Raw genomic sequence first — 17,670 nt, 5'->3', positions numbered from 1 at the left:
ATCAGATTATTGCAGGCAGCATATAGAAGGATTCAAAGGGGGTTCTAATCTCATGTGTGGAAACACTCCTGAGATTTCTGAGGAAAAACTAACCTCTGGCTCATTGAGAGGAATTCAGAGTGGTTGTGGATTTCTGAAAGATACTGCTGAGAAATGCCAAGCTCTCACTGGTCAGATCATGCACAGAAGCTGTTGTGCCCCTTCCCGAAAACCATCCTAACTGCTGCACCAATGGATTTTTTGGTTGTAATTCTTCCCCACTAGTAGTATTAAATGACTGAATGGGATAATCAGTGTTACACTGCAGGCACAGGGCCAATGATATATGCCTTCGCTTAGTTCTGGTATCTGGCATCTTCATCATGCCTGATAGATAGAAAACATGTCAGTATAATTGCTCTTCATGTTTTATTACTGACCAGTCTGTACACCCCACTCCCTAACTACATAGCTACCTTTAAGGATAAAAAGAGGAGAGATAATACTAAAAAGAAAACACTTCAAATGGGGAAATTTTCTTCATTTTTAATTTACAGCAGAAAGAATATAAAGCATTCAGAAAACATTTTCCATATTTTAAGGGCAATTCAAAACATTTTGCATGGTTCCAGCAGCTGAGTTCTTCAACAGATCCATTGATTCAGTGATGCTTTTACATGCAGTTACAAAAATAAAACTTACAAAAGAGACATCTATACTAGTTTGACATGCAAGTCTTGGGGGACCCCCCTCCCCTCTGTTTGGGCGCCAACTACTCTGTGGAACTGCCATGAAGCGTGCAACCATGGAGGGGGTTCATGTTATATTCTTTATTTCGTTCACACAGTATGGTTTGTTTCTCACAGGTGATGTCACACAAAGGAGCAATTCCAGTTTTTCAGGAGACACAAAAGGATGCTGGGCCCTGCTGCTTGGGAAGCCTGGTTATCCCGGATGCCCATCTGGGTTTTTCCCTGTTACTAACCAAGTCCCACAACCAAGGTAAGGGCAGGCAGAAATACTTGATATTAATTTGGGGACTGTTGTTAAGCAGAACGTGCCAGAGGTCACTCACTGATGTGGCAAAAAGTCACAGCCCCAATTCAGCAAGGCATTTTGGCACATGTCAAACTTTAAGCAGACAAGTGGACCCCTGAGCTCTCTGTGAAACTGGGGGAGGGACTATGGCTGCGAACCTCAAGCTGCCTTGCAGGCGCAAGCTGCCTCCTTTGCCATGGGACTTGCTCCAGCAGAGCACATTGAGGGTCAGACTGCCAATGGGTCGATGCACCACCAAACCTGTGGATCTGGAAGGGTTAATGGTGAAAACACTTCAGTATTGCACTGAATCTGAAACCCCTTGGGACAAACAGAAACGGGACTGAAATTTTCCACTGGGGTCATTACTCTTGTTAGGTTTTTTTAAAAAAAAAAAAAAAGGAAAAAAAGCAATGATCTCTGCTCATAACGTTACTACAGAAGTAGACGGAGAGCGTACCATTGTCAAATGTCAGTTCTGTCAGAGTATTCCAAAGAGCTTCCTTGCAGATTCTCATTCCTGTGTATGGAATACTTCTTGTGCAAGGGCCTCGTTCAATAAAATCCTTGTGTGGTTTGAGGCTGCCTCTGCCCACAGCACGGGAGCCAAATTCCTTTGGCATCTTTTGTTTTATTGAATCGGGCCAGACAGCAGCAATTAACAAATGTACAGAGAGTTCTGAGGACAAGCTTCACCACACATAAGGGTTATTTTTTTTTCAATCCTGGCAGTGAAAGGAAGGTAATTAAAAGAGATACAATTATACTAGAAAAGGCACCAAGAGCACTGACCCCAGGTTGGGTTTTTTGCCACTATCTTTGTGTTTTAATTTTTTTTAAAGACACCAGTTTAAAAGCTTCACAGAATTGTGAGTATTTTTAGGCTTCACAACAAGCCTTTTGAGCAAGACTAAAACATTTCACCTGATAGCTGGGGTCAAGCAAGAGTGAGTGTTCATACATCAAGCATCTAAAAAGGTAAGACCTATCAACCCACTTGGAACATTAGCAAGAGACACGTGTGTGGGGGGGAGGCAGTGTCCACCTCTGACCTTAGCTACATCCAGTCAAAAGCCAAAACACTCCAGACAAAGCAGAGTAAGGTTTGAAAATTAGGCTCTGCCCCCTCCCCGTGGTCTACATTTCACATTAGCTTTAATATTGAAACGGCTAATTTAAAATTGATTTCTTTGGCTCCTCTCTATGTGGAAATAGCAATATACCATGACACCCCTACAAACCTGTTTGCATCTTTTAATTTTTTTTACGTTTTTAAAATTTTTGTGCAATTTTTTTAGTACATTGTCTGACTTCCAGTAGGAAATATGGACATGTGAAACATTTTTCTACTTTAATACTATTTCTTTTTATTTTCTTTTTTTCTTTTTTTTAGTTTATGTTCATTCTAAGTGTTCTTTATTGGAGTGTGTGTATGGTGTTAAGCTAGATACAATTTTGTATTCTTATGATTATCTGCTTTGCAAAATAACTTAATTTTTTTCTTAAGCAATATTAGCATTCACTTTACTTGGCACCATTGGCAAAAAAGGAGAAATAATTTTTTTTAAAAAATTAAAAACCCAAGAAGGTTAAAATAAAATTTAAATAAACTCCTGGTAGCCAAAATCAAATGTAAACATATCCTTTTTAAAAGTAATGTTACTTTGCCTTTTTCCTAAGTCTAAATACATTAGCTCTTTTGTTTTTGCAGTTTTAGTCATGCTTTAGCAAAATGTTCTTCTAAAGAACATTTAAAATAAAGTTTCTTATAGTGAAATAAAGTTTTTGTTTCATTTTACAGACCATAGCCACTAATGCTTTGCTTTTTCATTTCTTTTTTTCCTTGAATTCATGCACATCTGTTTAGTATATACAATATGTACAAACAATACATCCACACTCTGCTCTTTCATTCAGACAAAACTATACAAATAATCAAATTTCTCTCACCAAGTTATTGACCCTTTGTGAATAAAATATTTAGCAATTAATCAATATATTCCCTTTCAAATATTTCTCATTTCCATTTTTTACCTTCTCTCTATATACAGAAACTGCCTAAATTTTCTTTTCTTTTTGTTTGATGAAATAGCCAAAACAAGAAATTTACTGGCCGGAATGCAGCACCACACTGCCCCCCTTAGGTGGTCTAAATGTCCAGTCAGCTTATTTGCACATGACTTTTTTCGGTCGCACAAGAGGTCTGCAGGTTACTAAAATGCTTTACAAATCATTGTTAAGTAAATAAGTAAAAATCTCATGTGAAGTAAGGCCAGAAAATAAAGTGCCTAATATGAGAAGTGCATGGCAGTTGATATTCTTGAAGGCCCTAGAGAGGAAAAAAATAAAGACACCAAGAAAAGGAACTTTTTGCTTGAGCTGCTCACCCATTCTCTCCCCACCCCCACCCCCCTGCAAATACCCGTTTGCCTTAAAAACACTGACAGCTTTCAGGAAAAACTCCCACGGGATGTATTTAAAACCAGCAGATCTAAAAAGTTGCATTAGAGTGTGTTGTAAAGAGAGATTCAGATGAAGAACAGAAAGACAGACGTGCAAGGAAATGGAGAAGGGGATGGACGCAAGCAAGACGGAAGGTGATCAAAGCCTCTCCACGGAGAATCCCAACGTTTCTGGATCTTGGAGGTGACTGGCAGGAGCAGGTATAGCATTCTTGGGTTGTGGGTTTTTGCTTTTTTTGGTATACTATTTGTACAGTTCCACACGTTTTTTTGTTTTGTTTTAATACAGCCCTATATGGAAAGGATAATTAATTGCTTCTTTTTCCCCTTCTCTTTTTTTGAGCGGAACGAAGCAACTCATGAAAACTCCTTCCGGTGTCACCTTTCCACCCCCCCATGATCCAACCAAAGATTTGAGTTCCAAGATGTCTTGCTGAACAAATTAAAAGTTGTCCATGAAAGTGCAAATGTAATGACTAAACATTACTGTTAAAATCCTGCAGCCGATAATCTCGGCCCTGCAGTCAGTTTCTTTTTTTTAATAATTAAATCATTTTGTAATTGTTGTTGCATGTTTCTGCTAAAAACAGAAAATGAAAACAGTCAAAAGCAATGTCACATTGCTACGGGATGCTGCCGTCTCTATCTTCAGGTTCCTTGGCCTTTCTCAATTCTTTCACTCTGAAAAGATAAAGCAGGAGCGGGTGAAGTTTCTGCTTCAGAGCTCTCTCTCTGAGAAAGACATTCTTCATTTTGGTATCATTTTATTTTTGCAAAATATATTACAGTCTTTAAACATTTTCACTAAGCATTTAGGAATACCACCCCCCCCCCTACATTATTACATTCAAAAATTCAAGGAGTCCCAAGAAGTAACTTCCAAATGTTAATGGAAAAAGAGAGAAGGCCAAAACATTAGTTCATTAATTAATTCTGTACTGGAGTCACAGTGGAACTACACAGTTCAGACCAGACTTGCACAACTTGTGACCCAAACACTGTCCAACCACCATTTATGGAAGCCTACCCAAGGTTTGAGAAATCACATGGTTTTGCTGCCATCTTGGATCTGCATTAATGGGTTGTGTGTATATGTTTCTGAGCTAAATAATGAACAATCACCCATAAGGCATTTTTTTGGCCTGGTGGGTTGACCCCACTTGGTGGGTTTTTTGTTTGTTTTGGTCAAGTTTCCACAAAAAATAAAAAAGAGCAGGGAAATGTGTAAAAAAACCCCAACAACAAAAAGGCCCTAAATATTGCAAATAAATATGTACTTGAAAAAACTACTATTATTCAAAAATGTTTCCATATGTAACAACAGATACCTGCAAATAATCCCAAGAGTTTTGAACCTGGTGAACTCATAATGTCCTTTGCTGCTGACTATTATTTTGTACACATGGATCTATGTTATTACATATTGAACATTTCTGTATAATTTCTAGTATACATCTTAAATTTGTCATTCACTGTACTAATTTAGGGCCTTTTTATTGCTGGTTTTGTCACAAAAGTTAACACTCAGGCTTTGGAGTCAAATGGCTATCACCCAGCACCATTCAGAATTACCATCAGGAAAATACTTTGCTGAGATGGTGGTTTGGAAACAGGGCTTATGGGAGAAAAACAGGAAGGTAGAAATGGTTCTTTACAGTTCATTTCTGATGCACCACCTGAGGTCTTCCCATCAAGCATTGTTTCTTTGCTGCTCTGCATCTGTCCAGGAATATTTCATATGTTACCACAGGAATTGCTTCCCTTCTTCCCATACTTCCATAGTACTGCTGGGAAACCTGGAAGCAAGTGGACAAGGCCTCTGCTTGTTCAGGGAACTCTAGGCAATGCAGAGCTTTTGTATTTACACCACTTCCATCTAAAGGTATGTGCAGAAGGCCTTTGTGAGACTGAATGGACAGGAGGCTCCTACATACAGAGAATAAAACTTGTTTCTGGGTGCATTCAGACAGCCTGTTGAAAATCAGTTCATTGAATCAACCCCAAAGCATTATTTGCAAGGTGAGCACTCATAGGAGACTAACAGTGCAACCATAAACAAAATTACATGCTTTTACGTCCACTGAAATCAATGGGGTTAGAAGCTATGTTTAGAATCCAGTAGCACCTTTAATACCAACAAAGTTTTATTCAGAATGTAAGCTTTCATATGCATGCATACTTCTTCAGACAATCGAATGGGGTACAGTGAGCAGAGCTACTTATAGCTGGTGGGCACTGGCAGAGGTTAAGCATGCAAAGTGATAACAAAGTTAGAATCCAATGGCAAAATAGTGTAATTAACAAATTGAAAGAACATTTGGCTGCCCACCTGGATCTAACAACAAAGTTAGTTATTCTCTTCAGAGTGCTACATTACAATCTTAAGTAGAGCTGTGCCCTTCTAAATCCATGGAATTCAGTGGGCTTAGAAGCGTGTGATTCTAATTAAGATTGCATTGTTAATGCCTTAACCTCCAGGTTTTTGGTTTTTCTAGGTGCTTAGCCAAAAGGAGTACAGACTGGTGTGCTGATCAATTAATAACCTAGTAGTTACCTTTCCTGTCTGCCTGATGAAGGCTTATATATCTAAAAATTCTGTCTTTTATCCTAACAAAATATTCATGAGAAAGACATTCTCCACACAGCTTAATTGTTAAGAACCACCCCGCCCCAGCTTTGACCCTGGATATAGTACCTAACACACAGTTGAGGCAATACAGATATTAAGTAAAAGGAGTAGCAACACATGTGAGGCATGCTCTTCCATGCAATGCTCACATTTCCCTCTGGGCATCTGTTTACTGCACTTGTCATGGATCTCTCACTGAGAACATGCATAATCTGTTAAAGCTGGTGTTCCCTTTGCTGGCGCATGCCAAGTCATGCAAAGTCTATGATATCAGAGCACTTTTGCTGGGAGAGAATGCAAGTCATGCTTGGCTAGCACCATCTGTCATCAGCATGCAATGTCTGTACTGGTGCAGACTGGTTGCCCTCATTTAGGAAAATGCATGCCAATTCCTGCAACATTCCACATTTGCACGAGTACAGATGGTATCTGTAGACTTACACGACACCTTTCTCAGGCCCTAAACTGTGCCCCCCCCCCAAACAAAAGTCATCTGGTTGATTTGCTTGTATACCAAGGCTCAAGCACTCAGCTAGCCTCATTGTTTAATGAAGATGTTATCGAGTTCAACATACTGACAAGCCTTGTAGCAGTTCTTAGAGAAAATAACTGATTAAGATTCCAGAGTTACTGTAATTTCTGGCACCACCTGCACACATTGCCCTAATATGCAGAAATGGATTTTCAGATGATTCCAGCTTCTATACTTAGGATCCAGCAATGTTATGCAGGCAGCTGATGCAGATCATGATGCTCATCACACCCTCAGTGAATTTAATGGGCACCTCTGATACACTTGGGATCCATAGCCCCACCTGGGCCCACTGTCACACAAAGTGCTGCTAGAGCTGGCTCAGGGCCTTTGAGTTGGGGTAGAAAGGACAGTACTTTAACGTGGCATGGTATAGTCCAATCTTTCAGATCTCAGAAACTAAGCATGGTCAGTAGTACTTGGAAGGGAAACCACAAAGGAAAACCCTGCTTCTCACTTGCCTTGAGAGCTCCTTGCTGGGGTCACCATAAGTCAGCTGTGACTTGGCAGCACTTTTATATACAGACAAAGCATTGTTTTTAACAAACCAGTATTTGAAACAGGAACTCAAAATAACGAGATTGGAAGTGTTCCTTTCTATGAATGTTTATTAGTAAAGCTGTAACTATCCTGAGAAGGCTCAGAACACATCCTTCATCCCACTTGTCTTGAAAGGAGAATGCAGAGATATATCTTTTGCTTTTCAAGACTTCTGCCGTTACTGCCAGTTAGAATGTCTCCTAGTCAGCACAACAGGGTGTGAGGAGTGCTACCTAACAGCAGGAGGCTGCCTGAATCTCTGGTTCTTTACAGTTGAAAGGATGTGTGTGATTAGAACTGGAAGAAACACTTCAAAGTTGTCAGAATCTTTAAAAGAATTTAGGACTCTGGATCATGTCCTTCATTTGTGTTCCTTCCCTCCAGGCTGCTAGAATTCTCACAAGACTGAATAGGACAATTACCTCCCCTCCTTCCCCCAAGGTTGATGTGCCTTCTACATTCTGTGGTCCTGGAAGGTAATAATCATGCTCAGTCTTTGGTGAGGGTGTTTTGGTTTGTTCCCTTTTTCTGCTCATTACAGAGTGCACACACCCTTACTTTGTCTGGGGTTGGCCCCGTTTCACTGATGTACTGCTAGGCATTGGACTGTTTATTTCACTAAGAGTTTTAATAAGGGAGGAAACATGAGTGTCACCCCACCCTGTAAGGGCTCCATCCAACTAAAACAAGCATGGGATTTTCTTTGCCAATTCAAAACACTGCAAAGTGGTCTTACGTGTTGAAGCGATGGAATAAGCAAAAGCCCAGAAAAGCTAGCGGCAGCCTTCCCCAGTTTGTCCCCCACGCAACTTCAGCTGAGAACTTAGTGAGCAAATGAATTTGGTCTAGCTAGAGAAAAAAGATTCTAAAGGGAGGACAATGGCTGTGTGAGTAAAAGCACGCTGCAAAGCTGTCTTGTTCAAAATGCCCAGCCAAAGAAATGCTGGATGAAACTGACAGCAGAATTGGTTGGTCAGAAAAAGACAAGAGAGGGTGAAGGTCGAGGCCCAGGACAGAGCTTCGTAAGCAGTTACCTGTTGCTCTTAGAGCAGAAATGGTTCGTGGGTAATTTAGGAAATGGGGGCTCTTTCCTCTTTCCAGATCTCTCATTTGGGTTGCAAAACAAAAAGAGAAAGAGGCCCAATAAGAGAGACACCCCAGAGTGTGCGGCCTGCAACTTAACACACAGATTTGTGCTTCGAAAGCGTTCCGCTCCTGAAAGAGGCAAATGGAACAACATTACTTTGGAAACTTTTGTGGCAGCCCCCTCAGCACACACTGCACCATAATCTGTCATTTTCCCCCCCGTTTTAGGCCAGGTATCATCATAACTGCCAACTGCAGGACTGTGGTGTCATCTTGAGGCCTGGACCTTCAGGGAGCTGATCTGCAGCCCCAGCCAGTCTCAGAGCACCAATTTCTTTCTTGACAAAAACTGAGGCCTCTGAGGCCCCCAACAGTTTCTTCAAGTTTCATCCACCCATCACTAAGCACGGTTTGTCCAGGCAACAAACCAACTCCACAGTTCACTCAATGCTTTCCTTACTCCATGGCCTTTTCAGGCTTCCTCCCTTGTTCCTCAGCCCCACCACCAGCCCAGTCATCTACTCCTCACTCTCCTGCTTGGATGACTCTCTCAGAATAAGCCTGGATGTGGCTATGAATCCATCTCCTCAGCAAGGCTCTCTCACCTGGAAGGCTCTCCCCAGAGCTGCTTCCAGTCCATCATAGGCCCTGGTCCTCAGAAAGCCTGCTATTCTTTTAAAAAACGAGAAAACTTAACAAGCCTCCCAATCCATAGAAGAGGCACAGTAACTGGTCCTCTGGTGATGAGCCTTTGGTTTTCAAAAGAAAACAAAAATTCTGAGATTACAGAATGTTACAGCAATACTTACCACAATGCAGAGTGCCTGGCCATACCTCAAATTGTTCTACATTACCTCTAATGATGATTCTAGCAGTGGGATTGTTTCAGGGTGCAGTACATTTTCCCATTCTGCACAAGAAAGCTATAGAGAACCTCTGTGGGAAGTTCATCTTTTAAAAGTTCTACACTTCCCACGCACATTGAAAGTGAAAAATGAAGATCTAGCAAAACCCATTGAATTCAAACCATTCTGCTTGTCAACTGTCACATTTTTCTGCACAGAAAAAAATCCAAAGCTTCATCATGCAAACATCCAATTCTCCCTGATCACTTTCATAGAGGTGGCTCATCCCCCTTAGTGCTTGGCTTGGAAAGTCCTGTTGGTTCCTGCCTTAGCAATGTGCAGGTATGAGTAATTCCTTGTGGGGAGGTCCTGCAGGCCTTTTCAAAAGGGCCTGTTCATACATTTCTGCCTTTCAAATAAAATACCTGCAATGTTTTGAGAGTAAAATGTGAATGCCACGAAGGCATATGTTGCACAGGTGTGCTTCTTAGCATAGCCAGGAATGACCATGACTCCGTCAGTGGCAATACCATATCTACTGTTATGCTAGGTGTAAAATAGGCTTTCATTGCCAGTGATATAAAAGTAATCACTCCCTTTCAGTCTTTCTGTATTGGATTCTTGAATGAACAAATTTCAAAGATTGTCTTAATTCTCACACATGAGAAGACTTCAGACTCTTTGGAATGCATCTGCCTGCTTGGTCTAGTAGCAAAATAATGGTCAGAGAATTCTTTTCATAGTGGTTCTGCTATCTTGCTAGCTTTGATGGCTGGAAGGTGCTATAATTAACCATTCCAGAGCTAGGAAAAGAAGGGGGCAAAAGACTCTGACCAAGAAACTGCTTGTAAGAGAATCTTGCTTATTGTGGAAAAGCAGCGTGCCAAGTCACAGCTCCAGGGCAGCTTGTGCAAAAACCAAGCGAAGCACCGGGAGCAAAAGGGCTCTCCACCCAGAACAAGCCCTAGTGCAAAATCTCTCTCTTTTGAATGGAATAGCAGGCAGAAGCCACTCAACTCTACCCTCCCCCTTTGTGACCAGACCTAAGCACACATTACATTCTCTACCCCCCAGGGTCTTCCCCAGATCCACCTGACTGGACATGCATTTGTGAGATCTCTGCTGAGAACTAACTTCCCAGGCACATGGGGCCTGATTTGGATTGGGGCTATGGCGTGTAAGGAGAAGAATCTTACAGCTTTCCCCCTCTCCCATTCTTCCAACTAGAAACAGCTCTCAGAGTCTACTATTTGTCCTACTGGGGGCTCCAAGTTTACTGATGGGGCACACAAAAGTGTCCTCCGTGGGGTAAATAGCGCCGCAGGGCCATTTCAGATCTGGAAAAGGGGATGGGGGAAGGGCGTAAGTCCCTTCTCTCCATACTCTGTGATATCAGTTCAAATTGGCCTAGGAAATGAATCCTCCAAGGAGACTTTGCAAGTGCACATCTGACAGTCTTCTTGGCAGGCCTGGACGACTTGAGGATGGTCTATTGTATTGCTAGGCTTGTAGATAATACACTGCTTCAGGATTCATCCCTATCGAGCACTGGGAGTTCTCAGCTGAAGATTACATTCTCAAGTATGTGAAAGCTCAGTTCAGATCATGACTTTTTTTGCATGAGAAGAAGTCTACGCCCCCAGTCTTCCATCCTGAAACTGCCCTGGGGAGTCATTATTTGCCCCAGTGGGGAAGTGTATCTGAAAAGTCTGAAGCAGAGCTAACTGACACACTTGTTAATGCAGGGTAGGGTACCTTGATGGGTGTTGAATGGAAGCCTATCAGATAATTTTGCTCAGCATGCAGAGCCAGTCAGTTCTCTGCCCAAACCATCAAGGTGAGCCTCTGAGGCACTGGCAGCGCCACTGGAGCCAGTGGTGTGGGAAAAGACAACGGGCATGGCTTATGCCATCATTGCTTCTGGGATCTGTACAGTTACCAGCCAGATCTGCATCTATTATCTGGTCAGACACGCCCCCCCCCCAACATATCAGTTTGCTGGAATACCAACATATTCACAGATCAGTGTTGCTCCCCACCACTGAACCTGAATCAAAAAGGCTGTCCATCTCTAGTGACAGAGGAGGAAGCAGAACATTTTCCTTCCTATCAGCATCCCTGGCCAATTCAAATAGCCTGATCAGGGAAACATCAGCAAGGAACTGGGACTGATGCAAAAAATCCCCACTTTAATAATATATTGCCCTTACTGTAAACTCTGCAACTGTTTGGATTTAATAAAGGCACGTCCACACTACAAACCTGCATCTCTTAAACAAGATGAGCTTTTATAGTTTCCCACAAGCAACCCTAGGGCTTCAGATCCATGCAAACCACATGTGCTTGCAAATTTCTCACTGGGAACTCAATTTGCAGACATGCAGGGCCTGGTTTGATTGGGATTGTAGCATGCAAGAAAAAGGGGCTTCAGCCCCCATCTTCATTTTCTCAAACTCAGGTGTACCAAGGGATGGTGTTTGCTCCATTGGGGTCTCCATATCTACTGATGGCGGTAATGAAAGTTTCACCAACAGGACAAATAGCATTCCCTAGGGTGGCTGAGAGTGAGGAAAATGATGCAGGGGAAGGCATAAGCTTCTCCTCCCTGTCTTGCTCACCTGGGAACTGAGGGGGAATCTGCAAGCACATGCCTGAATGACAGTCCTTATGGCAGAATCAGACCAGACCTATGAATCATGTAGGTAGGGGCAGTGCTGAGAAAATCTCCTCTCCCTAATTGCCAACCCCAGAACTCCAACTCTCAAGTTTTTAAGGTAGATAGAACAGCTTTAGTCTGAAACTATAGTCAGATATACACAAACTTGTGCATCCCAACACAACTAGAAGACTTATTCCAAAAAGGCATGGCCTTGGCTATCTCTGTAATGCTTCTATAACTTGCCAGGATGTTTCTTTGCTATTAAGCCAGTGGTGGTGGTGATAGTCTGGTTGAACTGAGCCCCATTTAGAGCTCAGTAGGAAAACTTCATTCAATAATATTGTCTTCTTCAAGCTGTGCATATCTGGCTAGGGGCATTATGAGCTCCTCTTGATGGCAGTATGAGAAGGTGTATGCTTTGGAATAAATCTCTCCAAACCCTTGTTCCCTGAGATACTTTATCTGGTGATATTTCTAGGGACTGAACGTGGCATGGGCTGCACATAAAGCAGGTGGTGCACCAGTGAGATAGGGCTCCTCCCTCGTTTCATAAGCGAGTTCACCAAGAGCTTGCTGTCACCACTCCCACCACTTCCCAGGCAGTCCTCAGTGCCTGGTCCCTTCAGGCTTTGTATATCTGCCAACTAGCAGAAGTCATTAAGTAAACAGGATGACAGCTCTGTAAAGACCATAGAGGCAATAAGCATACACAAGTTTTGTGGGTGTGTGTTTGTTTATCAGGACTAGGCCAAGACTCCAAACCTGTTGTATGCATTCTTTGCTTGGAGTCCCTGTGGCCAGTGGCTGGATCTTGATGAGCAGAAGGACCAGGCAAGACCACACTGAAGTAGGTATATCTGGCCTGGAAAAACCCTGAGGCTTTGTGCAGCATACCAATCACAGAGGCTGATGCTGTGCCCTCCACCCATTTCCTTCTGTTTCTGGAGAGTTAGGGTTACCACCAGATGGCCTTTTTAAAGAGGACATGTCCTCGTTTCTGGTGTCCATCCTATTTTAGGCTCATATTTTTAAAAAGGATGAAAATGCCTTCTTTTGGGGTTGAAAAGGTTAGGCATATTCCTAGTTTGTTGCAATTATCACAGCTTAAACAGCTGTGGTGTTTAAAATAAGATTTGTCGTAGTGATCAGGAAATATATCCTCTTTTTTGCTTTTCAAAATATGGCAATCTGATTCCTAGGAGAGGACAATAGCCTGAGCATGGACAGTTCCCAGTTATTCTCTGGGGCTGAACAACATGCTATATTAAAAGGTCCACAGAACTTGCCATGAATCACTTTTCCGGAAGCCACACAGCAGTTGCTTTAGTACTTTTCTTCTGCTTTTTAAAGCACTGCAGAAGTCTGGTTTGGCTTGCAACCACAGGGTGAGGGAAGAGGGGTTTCGACCTCCCCCTGCACTGTTTCCTCGAGCCGAAGTGGCCCTGGGAATGTTATTTGCACCATTTTGGAGCTTTCAATGTTTGCACTGTATGTTTGGTTCTGATTCATACCCTGGAGTCCCTCTCAGTGGGTCCCTCCTAAACCAATAACAGGGAATGCTCATTCCAACCATCCAGCCATAGAAAGGGAAAATATAGAAACAAATACTTAGGAGTGTGCCAAGATTTTGTTGCCAGAGACTTTTTTGGTATAGTGTAGAAAAGCAGACACTCTCCTGATATCAGGGTGCCAGGCAGAGACTCAGTAAAGCTCTGAATCTGCTGGGGTGGGGGAGAACAGTCAAAGATTTCTGGCCCCCACATTTGTCAGCATGCTCCATGATGAATGGATAGGACTACCCCATTGTTCCTCCCCCTCCCACCCCAATTCATGCACCTGTAACAGCTACTGTAGACTGTACAACGCGGCAGTGTTAGTAACCGCAACAGAGTTAGTTTGCACTGTATGCTGTCTCAGAGAGAATTCAATGGATGTGAAACTTATTAGCATTCTCTCGGCTGCAGCCCCATGCAAGCAAGCAAAAAGCAAAAAAGTAGAGATATACATCTATATATAGAGAGAGCTAGCTAGATATATATAGATATATTTCAAATGGAAGAGAAACGGGCCAGCAGGCAACTAAACTCACCCTTTTGTACCGCCTATGGTCCACCAGAGGGCTTCAGATGAGCAAAACAATAGCAAAGAGCTATTAGCACACAGACCGTAACAGAGACCGTATTCAACAGCTTCAGATCAACAGAGGCAGAGGACTTGTCTGGCTGGGAGAAGGGCAGGCAGGTGAGGAGGGGGGAGAGAAGGAATCAAGCTTCACCATCCTTTATTTTGCAGACACCAAGGTGTCTGTGTGCATTATCAGGTAGCAATATACAGCAGCGAGCAAAAATATGTCAAAACTAGTAGCTGGGAGAAGTGGTATCACTTTGAGGTGACCCCCTAAGACCAAAACAGGGTTTTGCTAAGTAAGGAGAACAGTTATGTGAAAGTATAGATCAGATTCTGGGTAGGAAAAATGTGTTCCTTTAACTATGAATCCCAGGGATACAGGTTAGAAATTGAGTTAAGTAACTATAAAGAGTGGTCAAAATCTGAAAGTCTGTGGGGCCCGGTTCAACAAAAGGGTCCCCAAGTTCCAATTAATGCATGCATTTGTTTTTATTTCACCCTTCCTTCAAGGAGCTCAAGGCATGTATGGTTCTCTCCATACTCTGTTTTGTCCTCACAACAACCCTGTGAGGTAGGCCAGGCCAAGAGAGAATAACCAGATCAAGATCAACAGGTGTGCTTCACAGCTGGGTGGGAATTTTAATCTATATTGCCCGGGTCCTAGTCCAACAACATAATCACTACACCACTTAATGCCAGAGAAAGTCCCAAATGGCTACGTTCTGCTTTTCCAGAGGATGCCCTCCCATTTACTTCTCTTTCCAAACTTGCTGCAATGGACTCAAAGATCTTTTGTGCAAAGATACAGTCATGCATTACATTTTGTGGTCTTCAATAAACTGTGGAGAGGATAAGTAATTGGGAACACCCCCACCATCACCATTTTTTTAAATTCTATGGCAACATGTGCTCTTAGGAGCTCCAGAAAAACATTTCATTTTCTCTCCTGCTCTTTTTTTTAAACAATGAGGTTTAATGATCCTCAACAATGTAAATTTTAGAAAGCAATGATCATGTTCAGTCCTTATTTAGGGAGGCGATCATGTTCAGCTTATTTTCAGCTTATTTAGGGAGGCGATCTCACATTTTCTGCATAACCAGAGATTCTAAACACTATGTAGAAACCCCTTGCTTGTAGGTGGACTTATTCTGCTGCCCTACAGATAGTTGCACACAACCAACAGGGTTGCTATTAGGGATGCTGATGATGATTTAGAGCCTAAACCACACAGAATCCTATGGGAAATAAGCAGTTAAATCTTAAGATCACCCAAAACAGCAAATGCACAACCTGGCAGTAAACTGGCTTAAACTATATTAAGAATGGAAACAAAATGCAACATTCACAAAGCTGGGGGCTGCCCTGAGCCTGAAAAGCTACCCCTTATCTTTGCCCACATTACTGGTTGTCCCCACCCTATCAATATGATTTGTTCCTTCTTCTACTGTGTGTGTGTAGAGGTGGGGAGAATGGAATTTAAAACTCCAAAGCTCTGGTGCAGAGGCAATGGTGGTGCCCTGTAAGCTAGAAAGTCCATAAATATGTAGCCCCTGGATTTCCAAAAAGCTTCTGGCAAAGTCCATCACAAAGGCTCCTGAGTAATCTCAGTAATTACAGGAAGAAATGATGGGCTTGCTTGTAGATCAATATTGGGTTAAAACAACAGGAAGCAGAAGGTGCAAAGAAGTGGCAGATTTCACATTCCAATTCTGCTGAAGGCTGCTGTCACAGAACAGGTGGGATGCTTTTTGCCTTTGTGACCTGCCCCCTATAAATATCTGGTTGGCCTCTGCTGAAAACAGAATGCTGGACTAGATGGACCCTCTTCGGTCTTATCAAGCAGGGCTCTTTTCATGTTCCTCACACAGAAGCCAGGATGCGGAACTGCACTCCCTTCTTCTCTTGTCTTTTTTCTTAAAGCTAACATGATTTAATATCTTGTGTACACCTAAGCAAATCATGGTTGAAGCAGATCAGGCTATTTGTAACCAGGGTTTGCAACCCACAGCTGGAGATCTCTGATTTACCAAGGAACTGTAGTATTCGCCTGGGTAACTATTTGGTTTAGCTAACCACACAACTCATTTAAACTATGATTTCAAATTTAAGTTTCCCTCTTGGTAAATGTGTGCATTGCCTAAACAAATGTGCCTACTACTTAGTTATAACAACACATATCAGCTTGCAGCTGAAAAGAACTGTTATAATGCTTAAAAGCACAATTCAATTTTCTGCCCTCATGCAATCAGAATGGCTTTTGCACTGCACTTGGTAAGTTGTGGCTTGTAAAAAGAGCCAGCACAGTATCTGTACCCATGCCACAGATACTTCATAAACCAATGTAAAAGAAACCACGTACCCCTTCTACATGTACCCACACCAAGCCATCCTGATCAAAAGGAGAGCTCAAAAACAGACAAGCTTGGGGCTGGGTTAAAACAACCACCATATTGTGTCCAAGTTCAGTACTGACCTTGGGGCAGCTGTGGTGTCTCCAAGCTCCAAAATGCTTGCAACCCTGAACAACTCTTACTGTCAAGCACAGGGCCAGAAGCTGGTATTTCTCAGGGGATGGGATTACCAATTGAGAACAAACCCCTGATCCTCAGTCAGCTTCCAGACTCACAAACCTAATGCAACAACAGCTTTTTCCAAAATGCCTGCCTAACAGGAAGCCAACCTCTGCAATTACACTTACCCCCCACCCACAGGCGACTTCATCAGTTTCCTTTCTGTGTGGTTTCTGATGACCCCCAGGGAGACTCCAGATGTGTGTGGGAAAGGGGCTGGCAAGGCTCAGGCATGCCAGCTACCTGCAAGGGACAGGCGATTTCTCCTGTTCAAATTAGGGAGAGCTGCTAGCTCAGCAGGAGCCAGCAACTCTAATGCTAAAATGGAAAGAAAGTTATCTTCTAAAGGAACCTTCCTTTCCCTAATTCTCCTGTTTAGCACAGCAGAGGAGTTCAACCCCTTGCCCCCTTTAGTCATGTTAGATTGTATCCATGCTCCATCCCCAGACTTCTCCATTGAGGCTTGGCACCCCCCCCTTCCTCAGAAATGTCTCTCATTGTGCATAATGAATGCAGAGAATTCCAGCTTGCACTTGTGAGTGTGGGTGTGTGATGGGGCAGGGAGCCTTAGCATTTGTGAAAGCTACCCATGTAAAAATTCTCTATCAATCACATTTTATGCCACCCTTCCATCAAGGAGTACAGAGTGGTTTATATGGGTCTCCCATATTTTATCTTCAAGGCAATCCCTGTGAAGTAGCTTAAGCTAAGAGAATGTGACTGGACCAAGGACACTTGTTGAGCTCCATGAAACACTGCAGCCAGCTTCAAAATGTCTATCTTCAATGCCTATCTTCAAGGCAATCCCTGTGAAGTAGCTTAAGCTAAGAGAATGTGACTGGACCAAGGACATTTGTTGAGCTCCATGAAACACTGCAGCCAGCTTCAAAATGACCCAAAGCCTAGCTCTGAAATTCTGTTCTGTTGCTTTGCTTGTGGGAAGTGAAATAAGATGTGTGGCTGAGTATGTCTGAAAGCACATTGTCTATCCAGAAAACATACAAATGTTGTTGTTTTCTGGAGTGATCACTGGAAAATTCTGCCATATTTCCAGCATGTCATAGAAAAGGTGGTGCAGATGCATACTGGCTAGTCTCTGTGCCATCAGAAAAAAAACTGTCCACTGCTGCAGCTCTATTTTCAACAGCTGATAGCCCACAGGAAGCAGAAAAGAAAGTGGATCCAACAATCCACTTTACCCT

The 17,670-nt window shown here is 42.6% G+C and overlaps 1 protein-coding gene across 8 annotated transcripts in view; it reads right to left on the bottom strand.

Moving 5' to 3' along the window:
* Positions 1 to 505: 505 nt before the first annotated feature.
* The window catches only part of CAMTA1 (calmodulin binding transcription activator 1), an 898,374-nt gene continuing 881,209 nt past the window's right edge, over positions 506 to 17,670 (bottom strand). For 4 of the 8 annotated variants that reach the window (XM_060259691.1, XM_060259693.1, XM_060259692.1 and 1 more), the window contains 3 exons: positions 13,860 to 13,890; positions 8,215 to 8,395; positions 506 to 4,160 (listed from right to left, as the gene is read on the bottom strand). In XM_060259691.1, coding sequence (XP_060115674.1) covers positions 4,156 to 4,160; positions 8,215 to 8,395; positions 13,860 to 13,890 — 217 coding nt within the window. In that variant the 3' untranslated portion in view covers positions 506 to 4,155. Of the gene's footprint in view, positions 4,161 to 8,214; positions 8,396 to 13,859; positions 13,891 to 17,670 lie in introns of those variants that run through there. The other 4 variants (XM_060259695.1, XM_060259696.1, XM_060259694.1 and 1 more) reach the window with 3 other exon arrangements.

This window comes from Heteronotia binoei, chromosome 18, assembly GCF_032191835.1.
Source record: "Heteronotia binoei isolate CCM8104 ecotype False Entrance Well chromosome 18, APGP_CSIRO_Hbin_v1, whole genome shotgun sequence".
Taxonomy (NCBI): domain Eukaryota; kingdom Metazoa; phylum Chordata; class Lepidosauria; order Squamata; family Gekkonidae; genus Heteronotia; species Heteronotia binoei.
Note: the sequence above shows the minus strand (reverse complement) of the source record. Positions and strands in the feature narration are given on the sequence as shown.